The following is a 12,754-nucleotide window of genomic DNA, read 5'->3' on the forward strand; positions in this document are numbered from 1 at the left end:
CCAAAGAGATCAAATTGTAAATTTTCACAACCAACATGTGTGGGCTGACGAGAATCCGCACGCAATTGTGCAATCACGTCATCAACACAGATTTTCTGTGAACGTTTGTGCAGGAATTGTTGGTGATGTCTTGATTGGGCCCCATGTTCTTCCACCTACGCTCAATCGAGCACGTTATCGTGATTTCATACGGGATACTCTACCTGTGCTGCTAGAACATGTGCCTTGACAAGTACTACACAACATGTGGTTCATGCATGATGGAGCTCCTGCACATTTCAGTCGAAGTGTTCGTACGCTTTTGAACAACAGATTCGGTGACCGATGGATTGGTAGAGGAGGACCAGTTCCATGGCCTCCACGCTCTCCTGACCTTAACCCTCTTGACTTTCATTTATGGAGGCATTCAAAAGCTCTTGTCTACGCAACCCCGGTACCAAATGTAGAAACTCCTCGTGCTAGTATTGTGGACGGCTGTGATACAATACGCCATTCTCCAGGGCTGCATCAGCGCATCAGGGATTCCATGCGACGGAGGGTGGATGCATGTATCCTCGCTAACGGAGGACATTTTGAACATTTCCTGTAACAAAGTGAAGTCACGCTGGTACGTTCTGTTTCTGTGTGTTTCCATTCCATGATTAATGTGATTTGAAGAGAAGTAATAAAATGAGCTCTAACATGGAAAGTAAGCGTTTCCGGACACATGTCCACATAACATATTTTCTTTCTTTGTGTGTGAGGAATGTTTCCTGAAAGTTTGGCCGTACCTTTTCGTAACACCCTGTATAAGGTCCAAGTTTGATCGAGCTATATTACTTGGCAGGCCAACGGCCTTAGCGCAATGGTAACGCCGTTGCCCGTCAGATCACCGAAGTTAAGCGCTGTCGTGATGGGCTAAAACTTGGATGGGTCACGGTCCAGGTCTGTCGAGTGCTGTTGGCAAGCGAGGTGCATTCACCTCTTGTCAGACCAATTGAGGAGCTAACTGATTGAGAGGTAGCGGCACCGGTCACTAAAACTGACAACGGCCAGGAGAGCGGTGTGCCGACCACATGCCACTCCGTATCTGCATCCGGCGACGCCTAAGGGGTGAGGACGACACGGCGGACGGTCGGTATCGCCTTCAAGCCCTATTCGGAAGGCGTTTGTTTTTTACATTACTTGTCAGTGACACATGGTACGAGAGCTGTTGTGGATTGGCAAGAGAGCAAACCCACTATGAGAGGAAGCCGAAAGGCACGCGTTTTAGCTCACGCAGGGTGGCGTGAGGTCTGGAACACGTCAAGGAAATGAGACTAACAAAAAACGTACGTAGCTGCTGGAATACTTAACTTTAATCCATAATTGGTGAACATCGCTCTTGACGGTACATGTTTTACAGCATCAATAGTAACTGGTAATGGCGTCTTGCTAGATCGTAGCAAATGACGTAGCTGAAGGCTATGCTAACTATCGTCTCGGCAAATGAGAGCGTATTTTGCCAGTGAACCATTGCTAGCAAAGTCGGCTGTACAACTGGGGCGAGTGCTAGGAAGTCTCTCTAGACCTGCCGTATGGCGGCGCTCGGTCTGCAATCACTGATAGTGGTGACACGCGGTCCGACGTATACTAACGGACCGCGGCCGATTTAAAGGCTACCACCTAGCAAGTGTGGTGTCTGGCGGTGACACCACAAGAGCTACCTCCGTCCTTACGTTTTGTGCAGTTGTAAAAGAAGTGTACTAATGTCACTGAGATTAAAGTTTGCCTTGGTGGTAGTTAATGTTACATAGTTCGTAAAGTTCCGCATAAGTTATATGTGTGTAAAGGTTCCGTGTATCGTTTCTTTTTCATTTAAGAGCAGAAAGGACGATTAATTTTCTAGTGTCATCTGTGAAAGGACTATAAAGACTGGGAGAAACAGTACCTGCTAAGTGTCATAAAATTTGGAAAAATGTTTTTGCCGTTTTCTATTATTAATGTTCACTCATTTCTAGTTGTATTGCAGTCGCCATGTCATGTGCATCAGGACCGTAAACTGTTCATCGACTGAAGTTCGGTTTGAAGAATAATTTTGAGGGAAAGCAGTGTAGGAAAGCAGCTCAACTCGTGGGTACGCCCTCGCTTGGGCCCATGTAGGTAGCAGTGTGAGGAGATCCGAAATGAGCTCCGTACACTCGCTTTAGACACGCCAGCGAGTCGAAGCCTACTAGAAAGAAATGCCGCGGCGAGTACGTCCCGAAGGTAGTCCTGCGCACGCTCGCTAGCTCGCTCGACTCAGCAAACTACGTTTCTACACCTGTTAACTTGTAGCTAGGTGAGTACGTACAAACGAAAACTGAATCTTCCACTGGAACCCGCTATACTGGAGTCTTATTGCTATTAGTCCTGTAATTATCGGAAGTCAACAGGCTTACTTGTAATTTGTTACGGCTGCACTGGGGTACAATAAAATTAAATTCGTCCCAAAATGATTATCAGTTGCATAAGGCACCACTTCTTGTACGTAATGAGGACTGTCAAGCAAAAGAGACTAATTGCTGTAAACAAGGTGTTATATCATTTATATCGTGTATTGACCTTAAATTTTGTTGTAGTACTGTTAATCAGCAAGACTTCATAATAGCAGATTCCAGTAGAAGATGCAATTTTCGTTAATACGCACACGCCCAGATGCAACAGGTGTAGAAGCGTAGTTTGTCTGCTGAGCTGAACGAGCGAGCGAGTTCAGGCCTACCTTCGCGACGTAAGCGCCGCGGCTTGTCTTTCTCGTGGGCCTCGCCAGCGAGTCCTGTGACGTCATCTGCGAACTCGCCGTCCCCCTCTGCCTGCAGACTCGACCCGGGAGTCCTCTGCGCAGCCCACTAGTCATCTGAGTCTGTTGTCGGACACAAATGCAATCGACTCGCCCAGAAAGGAGAGCGAGTATACTGTTTCTAAAATATAACTGGGAACTCGTGCGTTCCCGTTTTGAGATAAATTTGCTCCATTACACTGTGAATTACTAGTCATTTATTTCACACAATCATGATTTCACTTTATGGGTACTTTGAAGTGTAGTTTGAATGTCACAAGATGTTCGACCTGCCTAAATGACAGAAGCAAGTTGTGTACCAAAACAGCGACTGATTGGTTAGCAGTGAATATTGTTCTGTTTATACATGTATTTATAGAAGAAAAAGTTTTTCGGAGACTGCTGTAAATTAGTTTTGATACTTTATTCAGAGAATGTCCAACAACTTCTTTGACATTTATCAAATCTGTAGCGACAGTACCAGAAAACATGAGATGAAGTGAAGTGTAATCTCTAAATGGGATTATTAAAATAAATTACATAAATTAATGACAAGCTACGCAACTCGCTCTTAGCCCGTAAAGCTTTTTTATCGCAGGGGTACATCAGTGCCGTTGCGCAGTGCCCAGTTTTGTTTGACGCGGCACGTATGTTTTTTGGTGGTGGAAATGGAATAAACAAGAACGTAACTGGTTTTTTCTTAGGATTGGACGAAATGTGTATGTTTTTCATCTGAAGCGCAGACTACAGCGTGGTTCTTAAACCAGATATCACTCCTCGTCTAAAGGAAGACGTTAGCAGTTCTGTACCTTGCCCCAATTACTTTTTGTCTCACACGATCCACAGTCAAAAAAAAAAAAAAAACACACAGCATCGCCTTAAGACTAACTGATACCGACAATTGGACATTTCGCCTTGTAAAGTGTTACTTTACAGCAGCAGGATTGTGTACTCATATTCCGTACCAACAGTGAGTCACGACTAGTTTTGAATCGCTGCACGCTTCAACAAGAGAGAAAGAGTCTACTAGTATAACGTGACCGCAGCGCCACAGTTATCAAACTTTTCATACTTGCAGAACTACATCGAAGGAAGCCAGTTAGCACTGAAGTAAAAGCCGCGCCTTGATTTGTGAAGTATGCAACACACCATACTAGACTCGCGCTCGCTCCGTTTCTGATCTCTATTTGGCGGTTGTGGTGTGCGTACTGTAAGACCTTCAGTACACACACCACCAGATTACTTGACTTGTCGCTCTAACGAAGTAGGCGAGTGTCAGCAATATGTCTCGTGGTCTTATCGTGGCGTGTTTATCCTGTGCCGTTAGGTCAGACGATAGAAATGCCACTTGCACGCTTAGAGTAGCAGATTGACAGTGATCAACTTTAAACAGAACTTTATTAATTTTCACACACATTTATTAAAATAATAACAAACACAAAAATTACTTAACTTGGTTCTGGATGCTAATTGCAATTGACAGCCTGAAGTTGCTTTAGTATTGGTACGTTCATCTTATTCTGACATATATCTCTGATACTTGACGAAAGTGTCTATACATTTATCTTCATGGCTATGTACAGGAATATAGTAACCTTAATAGGCGCAGACTGAAACTTGACTATAGACTGGTACAGACAAATGGAGAACTCGTACAGACTGGTACAGACTAATGCTGACTGGTATAGACTGGTGCAGACAAACGCAGACTGAGTGATCGGAGGGCTGTACACTCGTTATAATACCTCGCGCGTTCATCTATCACTGCGCGAGTGTGATCCGCGAGGAGAAAAGGTTCTATGTTAGCAGCAATCTCATTGGCTGCGTTACATATTAATAACCGGATCGGCGGAAGCAGAATTTGGTGCGTCTCTATGGCAGCGCCATCTCGTAGTGCGGAGACGGACGAGCGCTGCGCCTGCGCTGTTGTGCTTAGCGGGGTGCGCTCTAGTGGGAAAGTTGTGTACGCGCTGACTACGCGGAACTATGTACACAACAGCGGTGATGCTTGCAGAGGCTAGGCGCAGTACTCACACTCGCAGTCGGTTGATCTCCTTGTTGGCGGCGCGCTGGGCGGGCCTCTGTATGAAGGGCAGAGACTGCGACCGTCCGTGCATGGACTGGTAGAGGGCCGCCTTCACCAGCGACGACGTCGACCCGGAGCGCCTGCAACACAGCCGCCCGACAGTGTGTACCTATACGTCATCCAGTTTGTGCACTATACGAGAATGATCGTGACAACAGAAATGTTCTCTGTTAAGGTGAAAACAAATGCTTTTTGTTATGGATATAGACATTACAGAGCTTCACTTATTTTATTTGCTTATATTTCATTCTTTGCCAGTAATTTTGAGGTACAGCCCCACAGCACGCAGATGTGCTGTAGAGTGCCTCTTGAATTCTTCCTCGGCCGTCCTGGATACTGCAGCTGCAGTAACGTCCAAGATGCGGCAGACCGACTCGGTCCTTATTTCTGTTTTGGGATCCAACAACTTTAATGCCCGACAGCCATTACCTGCCGAATCTTCGTTCAGCGTGCAGTTCCACAGTGCGTATTCTGGTGTGCCCATACTGTCGCTGGCGCAATTATCATTCATCTGCCTTCTCATTTTGTACAGATACGTAGCGTAAGGGCCATGGCCAGTCAGGAAATGTATCGATCCCCTCTACGGGTTAAGAAATACCACTTTTTGTCTCTCCCTGATGTTTAGGGATAAATTCCAGTTGAGCAGCGAGATGTTTGATATTTATCCTTCGATCACCTCGAACGAGAGTGTCAGCACGTTCCAACATTGCAGGAGTCACGATTGTGTGCTGCCAGCCGGTGCGCGGAAGGTCGGACAGGTTTTGCGAGATCTCGTTGCGATGATGACAGACCTCTCGCCCAACGGCTCAGCGAGCGTTTGTTCATTACCAGTTCTCTGTAGACGTTCTCTAAGCGCGTATGGATATCTGCCATGATATGATTTTTCGGCAAAAGAAACTCATTGACAGTTCTCTGCTATTTTGAAGGCTACGTATAGCTCTGCGACCAATCGGATCTTCATGAAACCATAGAGGCTGAAGCGGAAATACACTACTGGACATTAAAATTGCTACACCACGAAGATGGCGTGCTACAGATGCGAAATTTACCTGACAGGAAGAAGATGCTGTGATAGGCATTTTCAGAGCAGTCACACAAATTTCGCGCCGGTGGCGACACCTACAACGTGCTGACATGAAGAAAGTTTCCAATCGATTTCTCATACACAAACAGCGTTGCCTGGTGAAACGTTCTTGTGATGCCTCGTGTAAGGAGGTGAAATGCGTACCATCACACTTCCGACTTTGATAAAGATCGGATTGTAGCCTATCGCGATCGCGGTTAATCATATCGCGATGTTGTTGCTCGCGTTGGCCGAAACCCAATGACTGTTAGCAGTATATGGAATCGGTGGGTTCAGGAAGGTAATACGGAACGCCGTGCTGGATCCCAACGGCATCGTATCACTAGCAGTCGAGATGACAGGCATCTTATTCACATGGCTGTAACGGATGGTGCAGCCACGCCCCGATCCCTGAGTCCACTAATGCGGACGTTTGCAAGACAACAATCATCTGCACGAACAGTTCGACGACGTTTGCAGCAGCAGGACTATCAGCTCGGAGACCATGGCCGCGGTTACCTTTGACGCTGCATCACAGACGGGAGCGCCTGCGATGGTGTACTCAACGACGAACCTGGGTACAAGAATGGCCAAACGTCATTTTTTCGGATAAATACAGGTCCTGTTTACAGCAACATGATGGTCGTATCCACGTTTGGCGACATCGCGGTGAACGCATATTAGAAGCGTGTATTCGTCATCGCCATACTGGCGTATCACACGGCGTGATTTTATGGGGTACCGTTGGTTTCACGTCTCGGTCACCTCTTGTTCGCATTGACGGCACTTTGAACAGTGGACGTGACATTTCAGATGTGTTACGACCCGGGGCTCTATCCTTCATTCGATCCCTGCGAAACCCTACATTTCAGCTGCATAATGCACGACCGCATGTTACAGGTCCTGTACGGGCCTTTCTGGATACAGAATATGTTCGACTGCTGCCCTGGCCAGTACATTCTCCAGATCTGTCACCAATTGAAAACGTCTGGTCAATGGTGGCCGAGCAACTGGCTCGTCACAATACGCCAGTCACTACTCTTGATGAACTGTGGTATCGTGTTGAAGCTGCATGGGCAGCTGTACCTGTACACCCCACCCAAGGTCTGTTTGACTCAATGCTCAGGCGTATCAAGGCCGTTATTACGGCCAGAGGTGGTTGTTCCGGGTACTGATTTCTCAGGATGTATGCACCCAAATTGCGTGAAAATCAGATGTCAGTTCTAGTATAATGTATTTGTCCAATGAATACCCGTTTATCATCTGCATTTCTTCTTGGTGTACTAATTTTAATGGCCAGTAGTGTATTACACGATGACCGATAACAAAGTCGGCTTGATTTCAAGCGAAACTGGCTGAGAAAAAAGTGTGTTGCATTACATATTTAACGTTGCTGGTAGTTTACGTGAGACTATAGGTGGTCAGCCAGTGGGAGGCGCGGTGTGCTGTAGTGTGGACGCGGTGTCACTCACTGCGGTCCTATGGCGAAGTGCGCCCGGCGGCGGCTCGGGCTGCGCGGTGAGGCTGTGAGGCGCTTGTCGGACGGCACGAGCGCCATCTCGGACAGGCGCGCGCCGCTGCCGCCCGCCGAGCCGCTGCCGCTGCCACTGCGGCCGCGCAGCCGGGACGCCGCCTCCGCGGCCGCCGCCGCCTCCAGCCCTTCTTCTTCCTCCTCCTCCTCCTCCTCCTCTTCTTCCTCCTCCTCCTCTTCCTCGCGGAAGCTGTGCTGCTGGTCGCCGCATATCGGGCAACCGGGCCTCAGACACCGCCTGCAACAAACGGCGCCGCCCGATAAATCAACCGCCAGCAGGCAGCCCTTTCGCTGCTACGGCGTCGCGACCATTTTTAGCGTTAAGCCGTCGGCACACGCACCGTGCTGTCGAACGTTAACGTTGAGCGTGCCAGGTTCAACGTGCTGCTGAACGCTCAGGAACGATGCGATTTGTGCATACGGTACGTGGGCCCCAACGTGGTATACGCGAACGCAACGCACTCCAGCGGCAGTTGCGGGATGTTTCTAGTTCGTAAATCACACTGTTTACTCAACAGGCGCGCATGTAATTCCCACTTTTTTTTTTTTTTTTTTTTTTTTTTTTTTTTTTTTTTTTTAGTGTGTAGTGTGGACTGAAGAGATCATCCTTGATGACTTTTATGCTTCTAGAATGGGATGTAAGGATGTAAGGATACAAGGAAAACACTTTATTTATTACACATTCAGTTAGGCTTGGGCACGCAATGGGTCCTTTAGCCTGCTGGCTTTGGTGATGTCTGTCTCCTGTGGAGGGTGAAATGTGTCAAGGCTGTTATGTGTGACTGCTTCCTCGTGTTATGACAGATTGCCTATGGTGGGTGAAACGTTTTATTGACTTCGGTACTCGATACTTGTGCCATCTTGCAGGGTTGACCGTTCCTACCGTTTCTAATTGTCGAACTTCGTCCCTAAGGGCTTCGATCTTGTCGAAAACTCGTAGAGCCTTATCACGGACCTTCTCTTGTATAGTGGTCTCGTGGAGTGCGGTGCGGATGTCGACGTTTCTTGTCCACCACGGAGCTCCTGTGATCCATCGATAGCAAATGTTTTGCAGCGCTTGGAGATTCCCACGTTAGCTCTATTAAAACGCACATTTCCTCCATCGTCCACGAAAAGGAAAGTACTATGTCCAATCAATAACGACACGGGCTTATAAAAGTGGCATTACAAATAGTGCGGTACAAATTTGGAATACTTCTCCGCGTAAGGTAAACATTATTTCATCGTTCCTACATTTTAGTAAAACCCCAAGGTCAGTCTTACTCGATTGTTCCTTCCCAGTAGCAGAATCTTTGCAACATGTGAATTACGAAGGGTAAAAGAAAAATGAGCAAAATATCTTTATACAAGTAGCGCAAGCTGTCCAGTGGATTATATTTACATAACATCAAATATTATAATATATACTTATATTAAACTAATAATAAAGTATCAGAACCTAATAAAAACGGGAATGTTCGGAAAAAAAACTCGGAAGTGTCATGACGCGAACCACCGCCCCAATAAATAACTTAACTTAGGTCAGTGACGCTACGCATTACACCGAACCAGCAACAAATCCGGTGTATCTAATCGTAGTGTATTAGCCCTTGCTGAAACCTTTAATCGTAGATATGTTACTAATTGCAATATAATTATAACAAACTGTACCAAGAGCAATGCGTTTTGGGTGGATCTTCAGTGTGTCGCTGCCTTCAAATAGCCTACTCTCATAATGCGCAAGATACAATAATTCTTTTGCCACGAATATGATGTTTCTCATTATTGTATTGGAACGAATCACATAGTTAACAACGGGTTTTCCAGTGTGACTTTTCAGGGTTTTCCAGTGATTCTCAATTTGCTGGTGATCGGAAACGGCATATACACATATAGACATGAAATGAATTCCTATATGGCGCCTCACAACTCTATACTGAAGAGAGACGGCGTGCGTGTGACGTAGGTGACGTTGTGCCATCTCATTGGTCAACGCTCAAACGCACGCTCAGAATATCTGACATGCCAGATATTGCTCTGCACATTCGGAAAGACTCCCGAACGTGCTATTCCACGCTATGACGTCAGAAACTGTGCATGCTCAACGTTCGGATGTGCCGACGGCTTTAGGCTCTTTTGTAGAAACTTGCATCTCGGGCCCAACGTCTTTCGCAGTTTTAGATCTCTGTCATTAAGAAAGTTGAGTCTGCGAAGCATCATTTTTAGTGAAAGTACGCACTAGTCTGGGGCTATTCTAAAATCCTGTTGAAGCATTTAGTTTATCATTTACCAATTAAACTTTGACTATATAAGACGTCATAACACGGAAACTAATTACGAGTACCAAACTTGGTGGCACTAATGTCCAGAGTATGAGATGTATGATTTCCATGCATCACAGCGCAACAGCCGTGCGGGATTAGCCGAGCGGTCTGGGGCGTTGCAGTGATGCTGTACGGCTGGTCCCGGCGGAGGTTCGAGTCCTCCCTCGGGCACGGGTGTGTGTTTGTCCTTAGGATGATTTAGGTTAATTAGTGTGTAAGCTTAGGGACTGATGACCTTAGCAGTTAAGTCCCATAGGATTTCACACACATTTGAACATTTTTGAACAGCGGCAACATACAGTTCCAACTACGGCCACCAAGTCCCGTGTTCAGTCATCGGGATTCATAGTCTCGCACATCTGGCCAGTCACAGTACACTTCCAGAATGAGATTTTCACTCTGCAGCGGAGTGTGCGCTGATATGAAACTTCCTGGCTGATTAAAACTGTGTGCCGGACCGAGACTCGAACTTGGGACCTTTGCCTTTCGGGGGCAAGTGCTCTACCAACTCAGCTACCCAAGCGCGACTCACGATCCCTCCTCACAGCTTTACTTCTGCCAGTACCTCGTCGTTTCATATCAGCGCACACTCCGCTGCAGAGTGAAAATCTCATTCTGGAAACATCCCCTAGGCTGTGGCTAAGCCATGTCTCCGTAATATCCTTTCTTTCAGGAGTGCTAGTTCTGCAAGGTTCGCAGGAGAGCTTCTGTACAATTTGGAAGGTAGGAGACGAAGGACAGGCAGAAGTCAAGCTGTGAGGACGGGTCGTGAGTCGTGCTTGGGTAGCTCAGATGGTAGAACACTTGCCCGCGAAAGGCAAAGGTCCCGAATTCGAGTCTCGGTCCGGCACACAGTTTTAATCAGCCAGTAAGTTTCATACAGTGCACTTCTTGAAGTGTCAACACGAGACAGGGCAGAAGGAGCAGGGCATTATTGGTGGAGCTCTTTTATCGAAACAACAGCTACACTTCCAGAATATCGCCGGCTGAAAGGATTACGGAAGGATCCTCTTTCTCGACCAATTTCTTCGAACCATTCTTCAAATGGTATTCGTACAAGATCCGTATTGTACAGCAGCTTGCGCTACAGGACGCACAACGACATGTTGACTTCTCTCTACATTTTCTCGCAAGAATTGACGAGGGCTGGCCTTGACCATCCTATGGAGAGACGAATCACATTTTTCTCTGTGAGGTGAGTTGAACACACAGAATTGCCGAGCGTGAGGATCTTCACCTCCGACCACTATGTATGAAGTTCCTCTGTAGGGTGAACGTGTCACTGTATGTTGTGGCTTCACGACTACGTTCATCATTGGGCCATTCCTTTTTGAGCAGGTTGGTGCTCAAGCACCAAAGATGTGCAGTGTGACTGGCCAGCGTTACTGAGATATCATTCGCCAGCTTGTCATACCCACCCTACGTGACAGAGAACTCAACGGTTTCAGTGCAAGATGGATCCTCACCGTACATCGCTCGTGAAGTTCAACTTCTCCGAAATACATCTGGAAACGATCGTATTATCAGTCGATCGTTTCCAAACGCATGGCCGATACGACTAGCTGAAGGACAGGATTTACGAAGGGAACATCCACACATGTACTGCTTTGAAGCGCAGCATACCAAGAGAGGTTGCTAGAATACCTACGGACATGCTTCGTTGTGCTATGCAGAATGCAATCCTGCGCTTTCAGACACTTCTGGACAGTGATGCCCTTTTGTAGCGCGAGTGGTACCAGGATGGAATGTTATGATGTACCGTAGTATCACATTAAAAGTGTTTCAATTTAATTGATTCTGCATTATTTCTCTCCCCCGCGTCCTACACATTACGAGGAAACGGCACCACCGGCGCGTATCGAGGTCATGTTTAGTTAGTAGCATCTTTGGAAAGAGCGCACACCAAGTTTCAGCCATTATGGTCTATTTCTTCGTGTTTGGCATTCGTGTGAGTCAAGGAAGTTGAGTGATTGTCAAAAAATGGACGAAAAAGAATTTCGTGTGGTAATTAAACATTACTTTATAAGAGGCAAAACGCCTCAGAAGACTAAATAGAAGATTGATAAACATTACGGTGACTCTGCACCTTCGATTAGAACAGTTTACAAGTGGTTTCAAAATTTTCGGAGTTGCCATATGGGCACAAGTGATGCTGAATGTTCTGGACGCCCTGTGGAGGTTACGACTCCAGAAATCATTGATAATATCCATGATATAGTGATGGATGACAGAAGAGTTAAGGTGTTAAGGTGCGTGAGATGGCTAGTGCTGTGGGCATTTTGAATCAACGGGTACATAATATTTTGCATAGACATTTGGACATGAGAAAGCTACCCGCAAGATGGGTTCCACGATTGCCCACGCTTGACCAAAAACGGAATCGTGTGAAGTGTTGCAAGTATGGTTTGCAGCTGTTCAGGCAGAATCTGCAGGACTTCAAGCGTCGTTTCGTCACTGTGGATGAAACATGGATACGTTACTGTACCCCTGAGACCAAACAACAATCTAAACAATGGGTTACCAAGGGAGAATCTGCACCAAAACAGGCGAATACCATTCCTTCGGCCGGAAAGGTTATGGCGACTGTCTTTTGGGATTCCCAAGGGATAATCCTCATCGACTATCTGGGAAAGGGTAAAACTATTACAGTTGCATACTATTCATCGTTATTGGACCGTTTGAAAACCGATCTGCAAGAAAAACGCCGGCCATTGTACCTCAAAAAAGTCCTTTTCCATCACGACAATGCACCAGCACACACCTCAGCAGTTGTGGTCGCAAAATTATAATGGTAATAGGATTCAAGCTAGTTTCACATCCCTCTCTATTTTCCAGACTTGGCTCTCTCGGACTACTATTTGTTCCCCAATTTGAAGAAATGGCTGGCGGGACAAAGATTTTATTCAAACGCGGCGGTGATTGCAGCAACTAATAGCTATTTTGCAGACTTGCCATCTCTCGGACTTTGCACGGACTCTTCAAACGCCCATCGTAT

At 46.6% G+C, this 12,754-nt stretch overlaps 1 protein-coding gene across 1 annotated transcript in view; it reads right to left on the reverse strand.

The window, feature by feature from the left end:
• LOC124605581 (proton channel OtopLc-like) overlaps positions 1-7,476 on the reverse strand; it is a 111,755-nt gene extending 104,279 nt beyond the window's left edge. The window contains exons 1-2 of the mRNA XM_047137363.1: positions 7,398-7,476; positions 4,811-4,942 (exon numbers count right to left, since the gene is read on the reverse strand). Of these exons, the coding sequence (XP_046993319.1) occupies positions 4,811-4,893 (83 nt within the window). The 5' untranslated portion in view covers positions 4,894-4,942; positions 7,398-7,476. The remainder of the gene's footprint in view (positions 1-4,810; positions 4,943-7,397) is intronic.
• Between the last annotated feature and the right edge of the window lie 5,278 nt (positions 7,477-12,754).

The sequence above is a fragment of the Schistocerca americana genome, chromosome 3 (genome assembly GCF_021461395.2).
Source record: "Schistocerca americana isolate TAMUIC-IGC-003095 chromosome 3, iqSchAmer2.1, whole genome shotgun sequence".
Classification (NCBI taxonomy): domain Eukaryota; kingdom Metazoa; phylum Arthropoda; class Insecta; order Orthoptera; family Acrididae; genus Schistocerca; species Schistocerca americana.